This window comes from Penicillium chrysogenum (genome assembly GCF_028827035.1).
Source record: "Penicillium chrysogenum strain IBT 35668 chromosome Unknown utg000001l_segment0_segment0, whole genome shotgun sequence".
Lineage (NCBI taxonomy): Eukaryota > Fungi > Ascomycota > Eurotiomycetes > Eurotiales > Aspergillaceae > Penicillium > Penicillium chrysogenum.
The window spans coordinates 5,240,098-5,257,065 of record NW_026622749.1 but is presented as its reverse complement, the minus strand read 5'-3'; the positions used below and the strand labels follow the sequence as shown (position 1 = coordinate 5,257,065).

Sequence of the window (16,968 nt, the reverse complement as noted above, 5' to 3'; positions counted from 1 at the left end):
TCAGGATGGTTCCATCAATAACTGTAATTGTTGTAGCGGCAGTATGTCTTCGGGTTCCCGTGGCGAGGCCCAAACATTCATCAGTCGCTCTTGCAATCGTACTGCCTGCCCGCGTCTCAAGCGAGCCGATGGGGTAACCTTGCTGTTTATAATGTGCTGTTCATATGCATTCACCGCAACAGCACCGAGCACGGCCACAGGCCATAGAGCATAACTGAGTAGGCAGTTTGGAATGTCTATCGGCTCCAAGATGTTCAGTCCTTCGCGCAAGAGGGAATTAATTTCGGATATTCTTTCTGACGTTGTTCGCATATGATCTTTCTTAAGCAGCAAGATTCGGACAGCTCGTGAGTAGAGCCTCCTCATGGGATTACTGGTATCATCCTGGCGCTCATATTGCAGCATGTCACTCTGAAGGCGTGTCCACATCTGGCGTTCTTCTTGGTTTAGTTCGCGGGCTAACCGAGCGATGCGGGTCACATTTGCAATCATGATGAAGAACTGATAAGGTTCATCCAAGATAGGTTGTGCAACATTCTGTCCATCATTGACTGCAAAGGCCAAATACAGAGGTATGTTGCCCGCTGTCGCATCCAGAGAGGGGGTAAACAGCATCGTAAGCGTACTATGGTACAGAAACGACTCCACACAAGTGCGTTGAAATATCACCGCTGGCTGGGAAGGAGATTCGATGGTCTCTTCTGGGCGTCGTCGCCAAAGGAGCTCGCCAGCAGCCTTCGCATGTAGACCGATATTTGGGGGTACATCTGACCGGGCATTCTTGATTTGTATTAGCCCTGGTGGACGCACAAATTATGATGTAAATAAGAAAGAAAGGATCTTACTTCGAACACACATAGGCATATCGTAGTTGCCAATAAGCCGTCTTCGTTCCCGGTTCCGGGGGCATCTATTATGCAATCTTGCAGACTGCGCAGTGAGTCTAGGTAGTGCTGCATTGCGAGTACATCATCACCGAGGTCAAGAGCTGCAATGGCTATCATAATGGCCATCAGCGGAGAGAATTCCTGGGCTAGTCGGAGTATGTGCGATTGATCACTGTACACAGATGGACAATTCGGTCGCACAAGCCGCGGCATGACGGTTGTCGCAAAATGTGTATACAAGGCCTTATCGTCATTTGATAAACCTGGGCACTTAGGATTCCATTGACGTCTTTCACGCCTCCGGCCGTCCATGAGCTGGGTGGTAGTTGTGGGCCAAGTGCAGGTAGAGCCAAGGCTGACGCATCTTAGGCACGTTGGTCTTTGCTCATCGCATTTCTTGCGGCGTTTGCGACCTATTTTAAGTCAGTTAAGTCACTCCAAGCGTCCACGGGTTGTATTTAGTGCTGACATTCAAAGCAGCCGGTGCGGGTGCGCACTCGGGCTTTGGACTTCCAGGTTGAGGTTGACATGGTGCAAATGGAGGGGGTCTAGTAGTGTATATGGTCCTTTCATAGTAAGGTAACCTAGTAGCTCCTGAGGTCACCTACCGATACCTGACTTAAAAAGCCCATAGGTCTCGTGATAAGCATTGCACCTGTCTATCTTAGCGTTGGCATTGGCCGAACGGGGACTCCTCAAATGCGGGGGTGACCCACCGCGCAATTACCGTGGATTGGCTGTCCTACTTCCAACCTTGGAAGGTTCTGATAAACCTTGGAAATCATCTATAACTACCTAGTACAACATTCTGTGATCGGCCTGACCCTCCCCCGGCTTTAATCTGATCTTATGAAGCTACCCGTAAATCACATGATTTGTATAGGGCTAGTTTGCTGGGGTTAGCCGAATCCCCACACAAATAAAAACTCTGTATGTCAACCTTGGAACGTCAATTTGTATGCTGGTTTCTCATAGTCAGCACTTTTACAACCGGTTTTTATCACTTTCAACAATATTTTAACCGCCATGCCTTCCACCGAGACTATCCTAGAGCCTACTAGCCTACCTACCCTACTATCCTATCTACCAGCCAGCCTACTATCCTATCTGCTAGCCTACCTGCCTGGGGAATGCTCCCCCCCTGTGAACGATCGATCGTTACCTTTTTTTCTATAGTGTCCTATAGTGTATTAACTTCCTCCTAGAACCTTCCAAGTGGGATAAAAGGTTCCAGGAGGAAGTTAATACACTATAGGACACTATAGAAAAACGGTGGTATACATTAGTTAATGCCGATACCGATGAATAAGATGAATTCAAAGCCTTTTATCCTAAGCCTGATTTCTAGGTATTCCGACGTTATTTATATAAGGAATAGCTTTTGGAAACTATAGGTTGTCCCTGGAAATTCCTCCGCCGGTATACCTCCTTTTCTACTCCCTTTTTAACCATATGGGAAGCTGGGGTAGCACGATCTTTCGCGCACAGAGTATAGCATATTAATACCAGCCGCCAGCGAGGCGCGCGGGTAAATCAGGGATGACGCAAGTCCGCATTGCGGATTCGCGACGCGTTTGACAACACCACTTTAAATCTGGTCATGCACAGCCTAGTCACTTAGACAATGCCTTCCGACGATGGCATCTTTCTTTAGTCAAACATCTACTCTTACAATTGGCTTACGGTCAAACTCGAGGCGCCACGGGTTGTGTATCCACGCCGCCTTGTTTCAGAAATTCAGAATGCCTCCCCTATGGACTGCAGTCACATCTTCCTTGAAGTCATTTGCAACAAGGTCTGGTGGTAAAAGAACGGTGGCAAGTCCCCCAGAAAAGCCTCGAACGCCCCCTACCACAGGTTTCAGAACCATCGAGGTCGATCAACCAGTCGAAGAGGAGGAATTGCCTGATTATCAGGTTGGCCGATTCTATCCAGCTCGGCTAGGAGAGGTTTTTCAAAATCGCTATCAAATAATGGCAAAGCTCGGATTCGGTACTTCGTCGACTAGTTGGCTGACTAGGGATCTGAAGTGAGTGTCTGTATATTAAGTTTGGCCCTCAGCTAACGTGTGCAGAGATCATCAGTATGTTACGCTGAAGTTGTATGTCCATACATCATTGGTTCACCGTGAACTTCCCTTTTATCATCACATCGCTTGCCGTATGGCAGAAAGTTCACACCGAGGACGAGGTAATATACGAAGATTGTTGGATTCCTTTGAAATGACTGGTCCGCAAGGAAAACATGTTGTTCTAGTTTTCGAACCTGCGCAAATGAGCTTGCGTGACATGAGGTTGGTCTTTCGACGGGGTGGATTCGATGAAGACTTCGTCAGGGGTACTATTATTGAGCTTCTTGAAGCATTGGATTTCCTTCATACCCATGGAGAAGTTGTACATACTGGTACTGCGCTTCTATCCAACCCATTTCTTGTCCCGTTTGCCTGCTGACGCGCTACAGATGTGCACCCTGGAAACCTACTCCTTGGCGTCTATGACAACGACCTGCTGAAACCTTTCGAAGAAAGGGAATTCTCATCTCCGGTGCCTCGCAAGCTGGTCTCTCCAACGCGGCTTATTTATCTCTCGCGTCTGATGCGACCTAAGGAAGGCCCCATGCTTCTATCGGATTTCGGCGAGGCCAGGATCGGACCAGGACCACACGGTGGCGATATAATGCCTCTGGAATATCGCGCTCCGGAAACACTGCATTATGTGGGATGGAGCTATCCTGTCGATATTTGGAGCGTTGGCCTTACAGTATGTCATCACATGATCGTTAATATTCATAAATCTAGCCCTATTTGCCCCAGGCTAATATGGATGCAGGCTTGGGACCTTCTGGAGTCAAAAAAGCTGTTTACAGCCCGTGATGAGGATGGCGATCTTTATGACGCTGCTCACCTGGCCCAACTCATCGCCGCGCTGGGGCCGCCGCCCCCTGAGTTCCTAGCCAGGAATCCAGAAAGGAAAGCCGATTTTTGGGACGAGCAAGGTATGTTACTCCTGCAATAGAGTAAATAAGGAGAAACGACCGCAGTAGGCTTCTGCTTCTTGCTCTCGATATTAACCATTGCTACAGGGAAATGGCTGGGCCTTGCACCCATACCATGCGACCGGACAATCGAAGCTCTGGAGACCCGCTTGGAGGATAACACAGGCTTTCTTCGATTCATTCGAAGAGCACTGACCTGGATACCCGAGGAGAGAGCAACTGCCAAAGAGCTCCTGCAAGACCCTTGGCTAACGGGTAAATTAACTTGCTCTTAACTCCGATGTTCTCTACCGCCGCGAATATGTGAACGTCGTTGACTAGCGACGCTAAAGAAAAAGGCACTTGCATGGAAGAATGTGGCACAGATATATAAGGTTATTCCAGTTGCCTTCGGGAGAAAATACAGTGATTACCTCATTGTGGTTATATTGATATTTCAGCCAGTTGCTTCTCAATGTTTCTCCACGTCTCCCTTTTCAGGTGCCACGTCAACCACCAGTTCCCATCCGCATCCTTCCCAATTACCGAACCCGTATTGATTAGCATGGGCCATCGGTACATCGTGTTTGGTACGATCAATGACGGTTTCCCAACTGACCGGGCCTTTTCATCAACTGGGCCTACGACCGCAGACGAGAAGTCAACGTTGAAAAACCTCGCCTGTTGCCAGTTCGAGCAGTGAATTAACATGTTCGATAGACCCATCGCCGACGCAAGTGTACCTCCAGCCTTGTCCATGCCTTTTTTCTGAGCGGCTGCGTAAGCCATAATATGGTCTTTGGAGCGCTGCTCTAGAAGAGAGTGCCGCAGCTTGGAAGCCAGATAACTAACAGGCCGCTCGAGCATCTGGGCAGAAGAAAGGATCGTATGTGCAGTCAGCCATGCATTTCCGATATAGGCAGTACCCCCGGGGAAATGTTTCGGAAACACAGGCCGAATGTTGAAAATGTTCAGGATCGTAATGGGAGTTTGCAGTGACGGTCGGATGGATCGGATAATGCACTGCGCCCACCATGCCACGAGGACATCGCTTTCACTCACAAACGGTGTTTTGCCGGTGCCGTCATCGCCCACGGATAACTCCTGCATGGCCGACTCTCGCATCTGCGTCACGACCGACCCGGGAATACACACCATTCGGAATTCGTGCTTGGGGTATGGTATCATTTCCCACATCCACCGAATCACGAGCAACAGTGGCCCAATCCATTGCAAAATCACTAACATCCACCGTGACCGCACGAACCACTCCATTAGAGGCTGCGCATCCAAATCTGCTAAGGGGTCTTGCAAAAATCCACAGAATGCCGGGACTTCATCCTCGCAGCCGCGAAGAACGGCGGTCCACGCGTTGAGCAGGCTTGCGCGCCCAGAGGCATCCATAAAGGTATGCAGCCATGCCAGCTTCAACAGGGTGGCATCTTGGAAGGTTACGAGGCGGATATCAAGCTGTGGACGATCTGCGCATATCCAGTCTTCAAGCCGTTTCGGTGAATCGGGTGTGAAAAGGAGGTTGTCGAGATCTGCCGTCGTAAAAGGGAACACAGTCGGGGATTTTGTCGCGCGTGGCAGTTTTGAATAAGACAGGTCATCGAGACTTGAATCATGCATGGCGGTGGAGAACGTGAATCCAGGGCATTTTACGTTGTATTTCTCGGGGATATGGTATTCAAGTTTGCCAGTAGACTATACAAACATCCCAATCAGCGCTAGGAAGAGAGTCAAAGGAATTGCGATGTAGTACGTACATTCAGACGTAAGCGAGCACCCAGCTTCTTCCAGTCCCCGATTTCCATCAAGCGATGCAGGGACCAACGGAGATGCTCTGGATCCAGGACATGGTCAAAACACAGGGTGAATTCGAGGGCGATGCCTCGATTCATCCACGTATCGTCCTTAGAGTGTAGAGGGATTACTTGTGGAGCCATTTTCCCCTATCGACGTGGCTGGGATGCAAGAGGGGAGGAGGGTTGGGAGGGGATTGTAATCCCACATATACTCGTGTCAGGCTCTTCAGATCCATTTTTCCTTTAATTGCACGATGACAGTGAGCTTACGGTGTGATAATTAGGGGCACTTTGCTTTTATTATATTCTAGACTTTTGGTGCTGCGCTACACGCGGCCCACCAGTTTTACTACTAGACAACGACATCAAACGTCTTGGAAGCCCAAGACTATAGTTTAATAAAACTCAGATATAGCTAAGTCTACTCAACCGTAGCTACTGATGAATATGATAAGGCTAAATACTATGTGTTTGTTTCACAACACACGCAACGTTTACTGCCAAATATCTGCCCTCATATCCAGCCGGCGAGTTCAAGCAAAGACTGCAAGAGTCTTTTCAAACTCATCCCCAAGACCCTCGACAGGGCCAGCGAGTTCCGAGTGATTCGATAGCGGGATTTTTAGTTTCGTTAAGGTATCGAAAATAGTCCTTTCGCTGGCGAAGTTCCGGATAATGACTCCCGCAAACATCTTCAGACCCGCTGAGTCCATAGCATCGACCTTGATTATAGTAAGCATACAGTATCCTAATCAGAAATAACTTGACACTCCCATACCTTTGACGCTCCGGTACTCAAAGTATCGGAAACAGACAAACGAATATCATGGTAGTAGTTCAAGTAAGTCTGGACCTGGTCCGCGGGGACATAATCCAAATCTGCCAGGTTTCTTCTCGCAGAGCTAGTAGTCGTCAAGAGGTTGTAAAACTCGAAACCGCAGTACAAACTCTGTGTGACCCCGCCATTGAAGGCTTTGAGACAGGCATGGGCGGAGTTGATCCGTTTGTGAAGATTGTCAAAACCAGTGAAAACAGTATCTATATTCGTAGCCAAAGCAATAGGGGCCAGAAGACCCGATGCCAGAACCTGTTTGATCAGCATTGTAGAGAATGGGTTGGATCTCAATTCTGTGTTTTCGAGTGCGATCTGTTACCGTGTGCCCTTATAAGGGTACAGAATAGATCACCTCCCACAAGGGCACAAAAAAGCAAGATCGTGCATATCAATAGTTCGTGTGATGGCCAACCACCTTCTGCATAATTTGAACCTTGTTGGGCTCACGGGACCATCCGAACCGTTGACACGTCGATCTCGTTCCCAAATGCATCCTTTCAGCCTTGGAATATACGAGTCAACTGCTGGCAGTCAAAGAAGTCCACTGTAAATACGCACTACCCCGCGCAGTTCCTGCGAGGCAAACAGTGAGACCTGCATATAACCATTAAAAAATACCGCTGTATCCCACAGCGATCGGTTAAAGTTGCCTAGTTTCCTGTCTTCGACCACGCAAATTGACGGCCATATACCCAGTCTATTCTACTATACGGTTGATAGCGGGCTGTTGTTTCGGTCTATAAAATGCCTTTATACATCAGCAGGATCTTCGCTTTTACTCAAGTGAACTGGATGTGTGGATGAAGCACGCCTGGAGATATTCAAAGATGTGCTCAGCTATTAGGCAGGAAAAATAGTGGCGTATCTTAGCTGCACAGTGATTATTTTGCATGCCGACCACATACTGTAGGTAGTATGTAATGATCCTCTGCATGCATTATCACACGCTAATTGACATGGGGTTTCCCTTTCGAGTGATATCATCACATCTCGAGACTCAATGCGTCTTTTTAGCCGACAGTGAGGGTTGAAGGCTGGATTACCAATAGCGTGTGGGGAAAGCCTCGAGCTTTCGGGGTTGATGCAGTCACTTTGTATGTTGTCCTACGGAAGAACAGCTCATCGTATATTAAGAAGACTGGGTATATGCCCTGTACTTTCACTGGACACAAATTGCTGGTCCTGCCTCTTCATCTCTCCTTATTTCCCTTGTGCATGAACCATCAGCCAACCGTTATGGGTGAATTTATCAATGACGCCACCACCCACGGCGTGCCTCTGAACGAAACATCAGCCGAGAAATTGGTAAATCCTGCGACAAGGCTCGGCACTGATGAGGGAATCCACCCGCATCAAGATGACACCGATATCGAAGAGACCCCCGTCCCCTTCGCAATTGCGATTGTCGGAATGGCCATGCGACTGCCCGGAGGCGTGAGCTGCGAAAAGGAATTCTGGGACTTTCTGATCAGCAAACGCGATGGCTTGTGCAAGGTTCCAGAGACCCGGTACAACATTGACGCTTTTTATGAAGAGTCCAGACCGGGTTCAATTCGGACCCAGCATGGATACTTCCTCGAAGATGATATCAGGCAGTTTGACACTGAATTTTTCGGGATCAGTAAGATTGAAGCTGCGAGGCTGGATCCGCAACAACGAATGCTACTCGAGGTTACCTGGGAGTGTATGGAGAACGGGGGGCAAACGGGATGGAGGGGAAAGAACATCGGATGCTATGTTGGTGTTTTCGGGGAGGATTGGCTGGACTTGAAGATACGGGACCCCCAGGATCATGACCGGTATCGCGTTATTGGAGCTGGCCCGTATGCACTGTCTAACCGGGTGTCGTATGAATATGATCTTGGAGGTCCCAGTGTGACTATACAGACAGCCTGTTCGTCGTCCCTCGTGGGACTGCATGAGGCATGTCAGGCTCTCTACTCTGGCGAATGCTCTTCTGCCTTGGTAGCTGGCACTAACCTCATCTTTACACCGACAATGAGCACATCAATGTCGGATAATATGGTGATTTCAAAGAGCGGTGTCTGCAGGACGTTTGATGCGGCAGCTGATGGCTATGGAAGAGGAGAGGCTGTGAATGCCATCTTCATCAAGCCTTTGGATAAGGCACTCCGGGACGGTGACCCAGTCAGGGCCGTTATTCGCTCTAGTGCAGTCAACTGCGACGGGAAGACCCCTAGCATCTTTACCCCAGGATCAGCGGCGCAAGAGAGGTTGATCAGAAGGGCGTATAAGAAAGCCGGACTGGAGGTGTCGTCCACTGCTTTATTTGAGTGTCATGGCACAGGGACAACTGTGGGAGATTTGGCAGAGGCGTCTGTGGTGGCTAAGATCTTTGGGGATAAAGGCATTCACATCGGAGCGGTATGTGCTGTTATTGACGTTTGTGACTGTATACTGATGAGATAAAGATCAAACCCAATTTTGGGCACTCTGAAGGTGCATCTGGAATCACAAGTGTGATTGCAAGTGCGTTGGCGCTGGAGAACCACACGATTCCACCCAATGTTCACTTCCACAATCCGAATCCCAACAGTATGTGCAGTTCAGCCAGCTCATCAATCAACATAGTACTAATCAATAGTCAGTCCCGTTCGAACAGGCAAAGTTAAAGGTGGCCGTGGTGCCTACTCCGTGGCCAACAGACCGCAAGGAAAGAATAAGCATCAATTCATTTGGAATTGGCGGAACGAATGCTCATGTACCTGCCTATCTCCTTAACTGAAGTATATTGGCTAACATTGCCAGGTTATTCTTGATTCCGCTTCTTCTCTGCAGCAGAATGACATGTCCACAGGTGTATATGACGCCCCGCAACTTCTGCTTGTCTCTGCAAAATCAAAAGATTCATTGGGCCATCAGATCGAGAGACTACGAACGTATCTTGAGACGAAGCCATTATTGACTGATGTTTCATACACCTTGGGTTTGAGGCGAGAGCACATGAACCATCGGGCATTTGCATTGACTGAAGCCGATGGGAAAGTCTCGCCCTTTGCAACGTCCACGTCCGTCAAGGCCCCCATCATTTTCGTATTTACCGGCCAAGGTGCTCAGTGGCCTGGAATGGGCAGGGAATTGATCGAAAACGTCCAAGCCTTCCGGGAAGATATCCAGATGACGGATCGAGTCCTGCAAAGGCTAGGCAGCAAGCCGCTGTGGTCTATTGAAGGTACGTTTGCACCCTATATCAGAACACCAAATCTAATAATGTTATGAATGCAGACGAGCTTTTGAAATCTGACGATGTGAGTCGAGTGGCTGAAGCAGAATTCGCACAGCCCCTCTGCGCCGCGGTTCAGATCGCTCTTGTTAACCTTCTTCGGACTTGGGGAATCACACCTGATGCAGTAGTAGGCCATTCCAGCGGAGAGATTGCAGCCGCCTATGCGTCGGGTGCATTATCTGCCGAGGTGGCCATTCTCATTGCCTATTCTCGCGGTCAGGCAATGAAGAATCTGTCTGATCGTCCGGGTGGTATGGCAGCTGTTGGCCTTGGGTCTGAAAAGGCACGACGGTTCCTGAAGCCGGGTGTCGTTATCGGCTGCGATAACAGCCCGGATAACATCACGCTTTCAGGCGACAGTGATGTCCTCGCGGAGGTTTTGGATGATATCCACGCCGCCGACCAGGACACGTTTTGCCGAAAGTTAGCCGTCAATGTGGCGTATCACTCGCACCACATGGTTGAAGCTGGGGATGCATACGAGAAGATGCTCTCTCCTCATTTCTCGCACCAACCATCCATGGTCCCAATGTACTCCACTGTTTCTGGCACAATCGTATCAGATCCATCCACTCTAAGTCCGGGTTACTGGCGCAGAAACTTACAATCACCCGTCTTGTTCAATACGGCAATCGAAAGAATCCTCAAAGACGACGACCAGTCAAAGCTCTTCCTGGAGATTGGACCCCATTCAGCGCTATCCGGCCCTATTCGGCAGTCAATCGCAAAGGCCAATAAAGATCACCGATATGTACCCACCATAATAAGAGGGAAAGAAGTATGGGGAAGTCTTCTGGCCACAGCTGGGAATCTCTACATACACGGTGCATCCATTAGCCTTCATTCCCTCATTCCACAAGGCAAGGTCGTGACAGAGCTCCCCTCTTATTCGTGGCAGCACAGCGAGGTATATTGGGATGAGCCACGTATCGTTCATGACTGGAGGCATCGCCAACATCCTCATCACGAGCTACTGGGCTCTCGGACATTAGAGTCCAATCATCTGGAACCATTGTGGCGAAACATTCTGAAACTGGAAAATGTCCTCTGGTTGATGGACCACAGATTGGGCACTGATATCGTCTTTCCTGGTGCTGGCTATGTGGCCATGGCAGGTGAAGCTGTGCGGCAAGTAACTGGATCGACAGACTACTCTCTAAGGAACGTCTTCATCCGGAATGCACTGGTTCTAGACGGCACTGTAGAGATCATGACGAGTCTGCGACCTGCGAAGCTCACAGATCAAGTCGACTCTGTATGGTTTGACTTTACCATTTCAACCTGTCAAAACGGAAAATGGAAAAAGCATGTTGTGGGCCAGGCTCGCGGAGGGGCTGACCAGGAACATGGCGTTCCCTCCAGACAGACCTATTCTCGACAAGTTGACTCGGACAAGTGGTATCGTGAGCTGAAAAAGCGCGGGTTGGACTATGGCCCCCATTTCAGGGGCCTAGAACAGATCACAGCAAGCCCGACGACTCAACTTGCTTCCGCGGTGTTGCATAGCAGTGAACCGTCGCAGAGCAGGTACTATGCCCTTCATCCTACCGCTATTGACGAGTGCTTGCAACTGTTTATTGCAGCTGCAACACAGGGCATCACGCGGCGAATGACACGTATGTGTATCCCGACTGCGATTGAGTCTCTATACGTCAGCGAAGGCCGTGGACCACTGAACCTAAATGTTTCTTGCGAGACTATCGGGGGTACCATGGAAGTCATGTCAACGCTCTTTTCAGACAATCGTGTTTCCCTTCGCCTGGAAAAGGGGGTTTTCTTCAGTATTCACGATCCAGAAGCAGATGACTCAAATACGCTGCTGGCATCGAATGTCCACTGGATACGCCATATTGACTATATCCCCTTTGAAGAACAGCTCCCGCCCCATGAACCGATTTTCAACGGTCATACGGTGGCCAGGGCAACGGCTGCATATCTGGCAGAAGCATATCGTCTCACAAGGCAGTCGACACCGACTTCCGATCATCTCAAAAGATACCACTCCTGGATTAGAGGTCAGTATCAGAAAATCCAGGAAAAGTCGTCTGACCTGGTTCCGGAGATGAGGGAAGAAGATGTTACAGTACTCGGCCTTCACGGACCCTATGCCGATGCATTGCGTAAGGAAATTCGTGAATTGGATCCCCCACTCATATTCACTCACCAACTCGCTGAGAGACTCTGCTATGCGCTTCACGACGTGCTGGAGGGTCGCATTAATCCTCTCGAGCTTCTCATGCAGGATGATGGGATGAAACATTTCTTTACCGGCATGGCTGCGATTTCACCTTGCGGAGACTTTCTCACACTGCTGGGTAACTCCACACCAACGCTTCGCATCCTCGAGATTGGCGCTGGAACGGGTGCATTGACATCCATTGCCCTCAAGGTGCTCAGCCCAGAGAGTGGCCGGCTTTACTCACGGTACACGTTCACGGACATATCGGCGGGCTTTATAGCAGATGCAAAAGAGCAATTTCAGGAGTACGATGCGATTGAATACGCAACCCTTGATGTCACCCGCGATCCAGAATCGCAGGGCTACGTCCCGGAGAGCTATGACCTGATCCTGGCTGGTAATGTGCTCCATGCGACACCCCAAATATCCAGCACACTGCAGAACGTCCGCAAGCTTCTGGCTCCGGGTGGTCGGCTACTCATGCAGGAGCTCAGTGGACATGTCCCCTTGATCAATTTCCTAATGGGAGTCTTACCGGGATGGTGGCTCGGAGAGAATGACGGTCGCAGAGACAGCCCGGCATTGTCCGTTGATAGATGGCATGAGGAGTTGGTCAAGGCCAACTTCAGCGGTGTTGACGCCGTGCGATACGCCAATGACAGACCATTGAGCCAGACAGCAGTGCTCCTTTCGGGGGCCAAAACCGCCGATATGGATAGAAAAGGAGGGCAGATCGGACTGCTCTATCTCTCACATATCCCGGAATGGGGCCGTCAGCTGGAGAGAGCACTTTCCCTTGCAGGCTACACAGTTATGTGGTACACATTGCAGGAGACACCTCCGTCTGGGTCTGATGTGATTTCTCTTATTGACCTGGAAGGGCCGTTCTTCGAGCACCTGTCAGCCGATCAATTTGGCTTGTTTCAAAGCTACGTATCCAAACTAGCCGGCGGCCATATCCTTTGGATTACAAAGAGCGTTCAAGTCACCTGTGAAGATCCTCGTTTTGCATTGGCATTGGGAATGGCACGGACTCTCCGATCAGAACTGGGCCACAAGTTTGCCACTGTGGAAATTGACCGGTTTGATGCCATTGCCGTGGCCTCTGTGCTCAAGGTTTTGAACACTCTGAGGATTCAATCGAATCGGCCCTGGCTGGATTCGGATTATGAGTATGCCCTCCAGGATGGGGAGATCCTTTTGTCCAGGAATCAATGGTCTTCGTTGGATCAGCAACTGGCTAAAGTGCCACACTCATCGGCACCACGGTCATTGGATATCAAATTCAACGGAATTTTTGATTCATTACGGTGGTCCATGTCCAGGTCGCCAATCTCACCGTCTGAGTTGAAAGAAGTTGAAGTTGAAGTGGATATGAAATATGCTGGGCTGAATTTCCGGGTGAGTGTCCCTCTATTATCCATGGATAACATGGTCACTTACTAACCCACACAGGACATGATGATCACCATGGGATTCCTGGGAGATACTGTCCAGTTGGGATTCGAAGGCAGCGGGATTGTCCGCCGGATTGGTTGCTCTGTGGAGCATGTCAGAGTCGGTGATAAAGTTGCTGTCCTCTATGATGGTCTCTTCAGCACTCGAATAGTTGTGCCAGCCCGTCTTTGTCACACTGTCCCTGAGGGAATGTCTCTTGAAGATGCCGCGGGAAACTCGGTTGTCTTCGCAACGGCTATATATTGTCTGATCACGGTTGGAAACCTGCAAAAAGATCAATCTGTGCTTATCCATTCCGCGTGTGGAGGTGTTGGTCTGGCTGCAATCCAGGTCTGTCGAATGATCGGAGCAAAGATGTATACCACGGTCGGGACGAGTGAGAAGGTTCGCCATCTCACTGATGTGATGAAAATCCCAGCAGAGCGTATCTTTGATTCCAGAAGCACGTCATTCCTACAAGGCATCCTCACGGAAACAAATGGACGCGGGGTTGACTTGGTGTTGAACTCTCTGTCCGGCGAACTGCTCCATGCCTCGTGGAAATGCGTTGCCAGGTTTGGCAAGATGGTCGAAATCGGAAAGCGCGACTTTCTGGGCCACGGTAAACTGGACATGGACGTCTTCCTCAACCACCGTTCCTTCTGCAGTGTGGATCTCAGAATGCTGGCGTTTGCGTCTCCAATCGTACTTCGCGGCCTGGTTAACCAGTTCGGGGAGTATTTCAAGCAGGGGAAATTGACGCCCATCAGACCCGTAACGGTTTTCGACGCTTGTGATATTGTCAAAGCTTTCCGCCATATGCAGTCGGGCCAGCATATGGGAAAGATTGTCGTTCGAATGCCAGACGATCCGGAAAGTCTGCCAATAACCAAGATACACGACACCACTCCCGTCTTCAGGTCGGACGCCTCATACCTTTTGATCGGTGGGCTCGGAGGTCTAGGTCGAGCCATCAGTACCTGGATGGTGGAAAAGGGCGCTCGCCATTTCATCTTTCTGTCTCGGTCCGGGGCTGAGTCCCCTGATGCACAGGCCTTCATTGATGACTTGGAAAGCCACAATATAGTCAGTGCGACGGTGGTGACTGGTGATGTCGCCAACAATAGAGATGTCCAGCGGGCTATTTCCACAGCGAAATATCCTATCTCAGGCGTTCTCCAAATGTCCATGGTGCTCAAGGACCAGATGTTTTCTCAAATGACATTTGAGGAGTGGACAGCGGTCCTGATGCCCAAGGTGCAAGGGACATGGAATCTCCATTATGAGCTTCAAAGCACAGCACTCGACTTCTTCGTTCTTTTCAGTTCGATCACGGGTATCATGGGATTTGGCGGCCAGGCCAACTATGCTGCAGCCAACACTTTCCTCGACTCCTTTGTGAAATATCGTCACTCCAAACAGCTGCCAGCGAGTGTACTTGATATTGGGTTCATGGGAGACATTGGCTACGCAGCGGAGCAAAGCCCGCAGACCTTGAAAGTCGTCACTACCATGGATGGCCAGATACTTGAAGAAAAGCATCTACTTCAAGCGTTGGAAATCTCCATCTTGTCTCAATTCCCTCACCCTTCATCGCAAATCATTATGGGAATGGGAACAGTCGAGTCGGCTACGGACCCTTTGGTGCCGGAAGGTCGTTTCAGCCGTTGGCGGAATGCTACTGTAAGCGTCAAAGCAACAACCGTCCCTCGATCTCACGAATTGCGCTCGCTTCTGGACGAGATTCAGCTCAATCCGAAACTTCTGGATGAGCAGTCCACTCTTGACAAAATCACCGTCGAGCTGGGTAAGGTCGTCGCTGCTCATCTTGCCTTTGAGGAGGACATGAGCAAGGAAGAACTCGCGAATATTGCCATAGATTCCTTGATGGGTATTGAAATACGCACTTGGTTCCGCCGGAACGCGGCGATCGATATTTCTCTGGTCGAGATATCAAACGCTGGCACTGTTGAAGGCCTTGCCGCCGTTGCAATCAAGACATTACGCAAGAAACACTTGGATGCAGAAGACGGTCTCAGCCTAGATGCCCTGCCATCATCGGCTGAACCGGACGATTTGGCAAATTGCTTGGAGGACATGAAGCTGGGCAGCGACTTGCGACCTCTTCCTGGACCTATCCCGGACTGGTGTTCTGAATCCGAGGGAAGAATCTTCATGACGGGTGCAACAGGCTTTCTAGGCGCCTTTTTCCTCATGGATCTTCTGGCTCTCCCGCACGTGCACAGCGTCACTTGTCTGGTCCGAACTACAGACCCCGAGTCGGGCAAGCGGCGAATCGAAAAGACATTGGCCCGATACCGTCTACCCCTGGATGGGCTGGGCAAAGTGACTGTGGTCCCTGGCAATATCAGCTATCCGAACTTAGGAATGTCCAAGGAAGACTTTGACCACCACGCACAGACGACGAGTGTTGTCTTCCACCTTGCAGCCTACGTCAACTACACCCTTCCCTACTCTGCTCATCGTGAAGTCAATATCACTGGACTCCTCAATGTGTTGGAATTTGTCAATGCCGGCCGCCTCAAGGCTTTGAATTACTGGTCTAGTATCTCCGCGTGCGGCACCTCCGCACATTTCTCTGGTGTTACTATCCCAGAGAACGAAAGGGCCGTGCTGGATCGCAAGTTCTTCGAGCTGCACGTTGGATATACCAGAAGCAAGCTCGTCGCAGAAAGCATCATGTGGAACGCGATTGCCAATGGCTTCCCTATCTCCATTTACCGGCCAGGAATCGTCACGGGCCACAGCGGCACAGGTGTCGATAAACCCGAAGACCTGCTCAGCCGCCTCATGACCAACTGCATCCAACTCGGCGCTTTCCCGACCCCACCCGAGCAGCGCAACCACATCGTCCCAGTCGACTACGTATGCGCAGCAATCGTGCACATATCGCAGTCTCCAGCCAATCACGGCCAGGCCTTCAATGTCGTTCTCCCAGATCAAGCGGAAACCGTCACAATGGCGCATACATTCGAAATCCTAAGCGCCTGCTGCTCCACTCCCCTCCGAGCAGTCTCTTCAGCAGAGTGGCTGCAGCTATTCAGGGAACGAGGCAAGCAGGGCATGAAAGTGGCCACTCCAATGCTCCAGGAACGACTGGCGGATAGCCTCATCTGGTGGGATACCACGGTCGGAATGGCCACGTATGAAACTGCAAATCTGCGCCGCGCATTGGTGGACTCGCCTGGCATTCTGAATGTCAAGCCTATGTCGAAGCTGCTCCGGACATATTTCGGCCACTGGGAGGGTATCGCTGTGGATACGAATGGCACTGTCTGAGGATATAATACTGTGAGGATGCACTCTGTCGTAGAAAATAGCAAGTACAAGTACTCATGTACAATAGAATTTTCGGTCAATATTTATCGATCTAATGTTTCTGCAGTGACACAGGTCAGCGAATGGGAAGTTGAGTCTGGAAGTACCTAACTCAAGGCCTACTTACTACCATGGTTGTAAGATATATATCCAGGGATCTGTGGCAACCATATTTCGACGGTGAAAGAGAAGGACAGTAACAACATACAACATACCAAGGTATATATCTTCAAGTCAAAGGAATATCAAAGACAGAAGACAAG

General features: G+C 50.0%; 5 protein-coding genes across 5 annotated transcripts; 2 read left to right on the top strand and 3 right to left on the bottom strand.

Annotated features, from left to right (window-relative positions):
- Positions 1-1,417, bottom strand: N7489_002084 (Zn(II)2Cys6 transcription factor; the record flags this gene model as incomplete). Its single annotated transcript, XM_056707839.1, has 3 exons — positions 1-780; positions 846-1,300; positions 1,357-1,417. The coding sequence occupies 3 exons, from the start codon at positions 1,415-1,417 to the stop codon at positions 1-3; spliced, it is 1,296 nt and encodes a 431-aa protein (XP_056572141.1).
- Positions 1,418-2,629: 1,212 nt separating this feature from the next.
- Positions 2,630-4,156, top strand: N7489_002083 (uncharacterized protein; the record flags this gene model as incomplete). The annotated part of the gene is made up of 5 exons (XM_056707838.1): positions 2,630-2,916; positions 2,962-3,290; positions 3,348-3,646; positions 3,716-3,881; positions 3,969-4,156. The coding sequence occupies 5 exons, from the start codon at positions 2,630-2,632 to the stop codon at positions 4,154-4,156; spliced, it is 1,269 nt and encodes a 422-aa protein (XP_056572140.1).
- Positions 4,157-4,304: 148 nt separating this feature from the next.
- N7489_002082 (uncharacterized protein) lies at positions 4,305-5,809 on the bottom strand (the record flags this gene model as incomplete). Its single annotated transcript, XM_056707837.1, has 2 exons — positions 4,305-5,567; positions 5,630-5,809. The coding sequence occupies 2 exons, from the start codon at positions 5,807-5,809 to the stop codon at positions 4,305-4,307; spliced, it is 1,443 nt and encodes a 480-aa protein (XP_056572139.1).
- Positions 5,810-6,201: 392 nt separating this feature from the next.
- Positions 6,202-6,770, bottom strand: N7489_002081 (cell wall mannoprotein 1 family protein; the record flags this gene model as incomplete). The annotated part of the gene is made up of 2 exons (XM_056707836.1): positions 6,202-6,390; positions 6,447-6,770. The coding sequence occupies 2 exons, from the start codon at positions 6,768-6,770 to the stop codon at positions 6,202-6,204; spliced, it is 513 nt and encodes a 170-aa protein (XP_056572138.1).
- Positions 6,771-7,718: 948 nt separating this feature from the next.
- On the top strand, positions 7,719-16,666 carry N7489_002080 (uncharacterized protein; the record flags this gene model as incomplete). The annotated part of the gene is made up of 6 exons (XM_056707835.1): positions 7,719-8,888; positions 8,936-9,059; positions 9,113-9,225; positions 9,273-9,696; positions 9,750-13,330; positions 13,385-16,666. 6 exons carry the CDS (start codon positions 7,719-7,721, stop codon positions 16,664-16,666), a joined length of 8,694 nt encoding a protein of 2,897 aa, XP_056572137.1.
- Between the last annotated feature and the right edge of the window lie 302 nt (positions 16,667-16,968).